This window comes from Macrobrachium nipponense, chromosome 35, assembly GCF_015104395.2.
Source record: "Macrobrachium nipponense isolate FS-2020 chromosome 35, ASM1510439v2, whole genome shotgun sequence".
In the NCBI taxonomy this organism is placed as follows: Eukaryota; Metazoa; Arthropoda; class Malacostraca; order Decapoda; family Palaemonidae; genus Macrobrachium; species Macrobrachium nipponense.
The window spans coordinates 20,873,823-20,879,210 of record NC_061096.1 but is presented as its reverse complement, the minus strand read 5'-3'; the positions used below and the strand labels follow the sequence as shown (position 1 = coordinate 20,879,210).

At 36.7% G+C, this 5,388-nt stretch overlaps 1 protein-coding gene across 1 annotated transcript; it reads left to right on the top strand.

Annotated features, from left to right (window-relative positions):
* The first annotated feature begins 374 nt into the window (after positions 1 to 374).
* On the top strand, positions 375 to 1,736 carry LOC135208297 (cytadherence high molecular weight protein 2-like). Its single transcript, XM_064240400.1, has one exon. It carries the CDS (start codon positions 375 to 377, stop codon positions 1,734 to 1,736), a length of 1,362 nt encoding a protein of 453 aa, XP_064096470.1.
* The last annotated feature ends 3,652 nt before the right edge of the window (positions 1,737 to 5,388 follow it).

The following is a 5,388-nucleotide window of genomic DNA, read 5'->3' as shown; positions in this document are numbered from 1 at the left end:
TGGCAGTTTCCTTCGGGAAAGGTCTGTTTGTTGGACTGTTTGAAGGACTGAAGAAACGTTGAGATGGCCCAGGTCCTTGCAGAGAGACCTGAAGATTTGTTGGTTATATCGGAGGAAGTCCTTCCTTCTTGGTCGTTCAGCGGTATCCTTTGGGATAACTTGTATGCTGGACTGTTCGGAGGACTTTGCGGATTGTTATTCATATTATTCCTGAAACATCAGGATGGAAAATTGCCCTGTGAGACACGCAGTTCAACTCGGAACTCAGTATTCGATGTGAGGCTAGAAGTCTCACAGGATAATATCTTCATTTGGAAAAGGAACTGTACGAGGCTCAAGAGAAGAACAGCGACCTCCTAGAGGATAAGGCCCAGATGGCGAGAAAAGAGGATGCTCTCCTGCAGAGGATCCAAGATCTGGAAAAGGATTTGTCTAATGAAAAAAATTCCCATGCTGAAGAGATCCTTGAGCTAACTAAGGAGGCTGGAAGGAAAATGCAAGAAGCAGAAGATACCATTCAAGTTTTGAAGAAGGAAAATAGAGTTTTAAAGAAAATTAATGACAAGACCGAAGACTTAATTATTAAACAGGAAGAGGAAATATGTTACTTGAACAGCCTCGTTACTGAAAAGAATTCAGCTTTGATGAATGGCAGGCAGTGCATTGAAGAACTGCACAAGAGAGTGAAAAATTTTGAAGACGAACGAAAGTCACTCCAAGATCACCTAAATGAATGTGAGGCTGACAAAGTAAAAACTGCAGAGGAAATGGAACAGAAGACATCTAAGTTGGAAGGCGATCTTGAATTTCCTCTCAACGAAAGCAAGGATCTTATGAAAATGAAGACAGGAGAGGATGAACAGGAAAAGGATGGCAAATATTTCATAAGAATAGTGGATAAGGAAGTCACTCACTTAGAACAAGTAATAAACAGCGCAGAATCTGATCTGGAAACTTTCAGACCACAGATGAGCGAGGAGGTACAAGGAAAGGTCCTTGCAGCTACAGGGAAAGCCCGCCTCCTCATTACTCAAAAGGTCGAAAACACAGTTAGAGGTCTGTGTCAACAAAACATTGATGGCCCGAAAGGTGAAGAACCCACTATATTAGCTGCAGATTTAGAAGGCTTTTGGGACATGGTGTCTATCCAGGTGGAAAATGTACACCACCTTTTCAAAGAGATCAGTGTTCTTAAAACTAATGGATGGAAAGAGGACCTAATTACACGGACAATTAATAATGTCACCAAAGGCCACGAGAAGAAGAAACCAATGACAGTTATGAAAAAGCCTATGAAGAGTTCCTCTCAGCAACAAAAGTCGAGAGATGAGGCCCGCAAGAAACTACTGGAGGAGAGACGTAAGGCAATGAAGGGGGCAATGAAAGCTATACAAGGTCAGCCTGATGCAAATGGCAGCATAGATGGAGTAGAAATTCTTGTGGCAGAAGAGAAAATAACCCATTTGCAGGAGAATTTACCAGGAGAAAAAGAGGACGAGCGGACAAAGCACAATGAAGGTGGCCCAGATAATGAGAAAACAAAGGAAGCAGAAAAACAAAAGGAAGGGCACCATTTCTTACAGTTAGTTGACAAAGAGGTTTCTGAATTACAAGGCCTCATATATAAGGCTGAATCTGACCTGGATACCTTTAAACCAGAGATGAACGAGGAGTTCAAGGAAAGGTCCTCGCAGCAACAGGAAAGGGCTCGCGCCTCCTTATCTCGCAGAAGATAGAGCAGTTCAGAGGCCTATGTCAACAAACATTGATGGGCCCAAAGGTGACGAACCCACTATAATAGCTGAAGATCTGGCTGGATTTGGGACATGGTGTCCATTCAGGTGGATAATGTACACCACCTTTTCAAAGAAGTCAGTGTTCTAAAGCTAATGGATGGAAAGAGGACCCAAATACATATAACACTAACAATGTCACCAAAGGCCCTGTGAAGAGGGAACCAGTAAGAGTTATGAAAAAGGCTATGAAGAATTGCTCTGAGAAAGGAAAGGCACAAAACGAGGCGCGCAAGAAACTATTGGAGGAGAGACGGAGGGCAATGAAGGAGGCAATTAAAGCTAAACAAGCTCAACCAGATGCAAATGACAGCACAGATGGTGTTGAAATTCTGGTGAAAGAAAAGAGAATGGGCCCCGAGTGAGGGGTTGAATATGTCCTGTACAAGAGAAGCTTCATGTTCCCCAAGCATGAGTCCCTCCCACAATGCTATGGGTCTGACACTGAACAGTCATCAGGCCAGCCTGTGGCTCATTCATGCTTCCCTCTAGGCAGTCTAGTGAAAAACACATAATTTTTGCAGCAGGCCATGGCTGTGACTCCCAAAAGGGACAAAAGGAATTGGTCACTGCTGCTCCCCCCAGCAGCAACCATCGATGGGAGGTCCCCCCACCTCCCACACACCCATCCTGCAATCAACACCATCAACTGGGCCAAGAAGATCGCAATGCCTCTGGAACATGGCGCAGCATCATCAACTGGTGATCAGTCAGAATCCCTCACTTACACTGTTTCTTTGTAGCTCTGAAGACAAATCTTGTGAACGTCCTTTTCATCAGGCATCCTCGGCAATTCTCTCGTCTCCCTGACGGAGGAAGGAGGACCAGCTCTCAAGATGAGAGCCAACAGTTGTTCGGAGGAAGGAGGGCAAGCTCTCAGGATGAGAGCCAACAGCTGTTCGGAGGAAGGAGGACCTGCTCTCAGGATGAGAGCCAACAGCTGTTCGGAGGAAGAAAGGACCTGCTCTCAGGATGGAGAGCCAAACAGCTGTTCGGGCGGAGGGGGGCAAAGAACCCCAACCCTCCTGTCACATGATCCCTCTGGAATGGTATCGATACCATATCACCTATGAGTGAAAGCAACCTCCGGCGCGGCGCAAAAACCCGTAAGTTAATGCCTTCTACTTCATATGTGAATGGTTATGCACTGCATGTCGAATCCCATCTTTGCATATACTGCAGTGGCAAACCTCTGGCGTGGCGTAAAAACCGCCCTAAGTTCAATGCCTTTTATATATGCAAAAATATGGGTTATGCAATGCATAATGAATTGAGTACTTGCATATACTCCTACTGTGGCAACCTCTGGCGTGGCGTAAAAACCCGTAAGTTCAATGCCAAATACAGTATGTGCAAATATTTGATCCACGTGTGTCAGGTAGGGAAGATTCCATTTCGCTTGGCTAGCTGATGGAGCTGAGAATGGGGAAGGGTCCACCCCTGGCAAAAATAAACCCCCAATTCGATGACACTCCATTGGCGAAGATGCCCCAGGGGTGAGATCGCTTGCGATCGCTAAAGGCCAATAATTATATATATATATATATTTATATATATATATATATTATATTACTATAATATATATATATATAATATATATATATATATTTTACATATATATATATATGTAATATATAATATATATATATATATAATATATATATATATATATATAATATATACACATATATTATATATATATATATACATAATATATATATAATATATATTATATATATATATGTGTATATATATATATATATATATATATATATATATATTACAATATATATATATGTGTATATATATTATATATATATATATATATATATATATATATAGTTATATATATCTATATATATATATATATAAATATATATATATATATTATATATATATATATATATTATATATATCTATATATAATATATATATAAATATATAGATATAATATATATAAATATATATATAAATTACATATATATATATATAGATATTATATATATATATATATATAGATATATTATAGATATATATATATATATATATATATATATACATATACATATAGATATATATGATATAGGATAGGATATAGATATATATATATAAATATATTATATTATATATAAATTATAATAGATATATATATATATATATATATATATATATATATATATATTACATAACAGTATATATATATATACATATATATATATATTTCACATATATATATATATATGTAAATATATATAAAATACATACATATATACAATACATATATAATATAATATATATATATATATATATATATTATATATATATACATGTATATATACATACCATGTATATATATATATATATATATATATAGATACATATATATATCATATATATATAAATGTAAATAATATAAAATACATACTATATATACATATATATAATAATATATATATATATATATATATATAAATATATAAATATATATTTATATATACATATATATATTATATGAATATATATGTGTATATATATATATACATAGAAATATATATTGTTATGAACTCTTAGAGATGGTAATGAGTTCAGATGGTTCTTTAATCCACTTCTAAAGTCACCTTACACTAAGATAATGAGTAGGACTCATAACCAGAACATCAACAATCCAAAGTATTTCCTCAAAGAGAAGGATACAGAGACTAAACATATACTTAATTATTTATTACAACAAAAAGGTCTTATCATTACAAAGAAATCCCTTGAAAGCTGTACTTTAGGGAAGAAAAAGAAAAACAAAACTCACAATTACAAAAATCTAAAAATACATTCGCTTAGCTAACTATCATACTAAAGTAAAAGAAAAAGTTATTAGGGGGAGATATAAAACACAGATGCACTGGTCGTTATGATAGTAAGAGACAAAGTAAGAAAAATAGCCTTAAATCTAATCAAACCACACATTCGAATAAGCGTACATTAGGACTATAAAACATAATTATCTTGCAGTTAAGAAAAGGATTAACTCCAGTAGTGCCACTAAGTAGGAGACACCCAACTCAAGTCGTCTATAGGAGAGAATATTTATGATAAATACACACAGGGTCTGGGATCTTACCCTCTTCTTCGACCCTGGGAGGCCTCTTTACGACTCCAGAGGTTCAGCTAACTGAGGGCAAGGGCATATGACGGGCGAGGTTCGCCTCCAAAAGTACGTCAAGCAAGTAAGGGCATCACAACCCCGAAGTATACGCCTTGTAAAGGGAGAGCGTCACACGATTTCTTTACACAGACCGCAGAGACGTCCACAAAAAGTACTGTTCGTAGGGGGATGTAAAAGGAACACCTCCAAGATGCCAATAGCTTCACAAAGTCGAGGACGTCTTCAGAACATCCGAGTAATTTACCACAAGCCGTCAGGAAAAATATAGGAGCTGGTAGGGAGCCGTTAACTAACTCTTCATCACTCCGCAAGTTTCCCATATCAGAAGCGGAGATGAAAACAAACGGGTCACAAACAGTCGAAACAGTAACCGGTCAACCATGAAAAGAAAAAACATTTACGGAGGGTTAAATACCAATTAAAACTAAAACTACC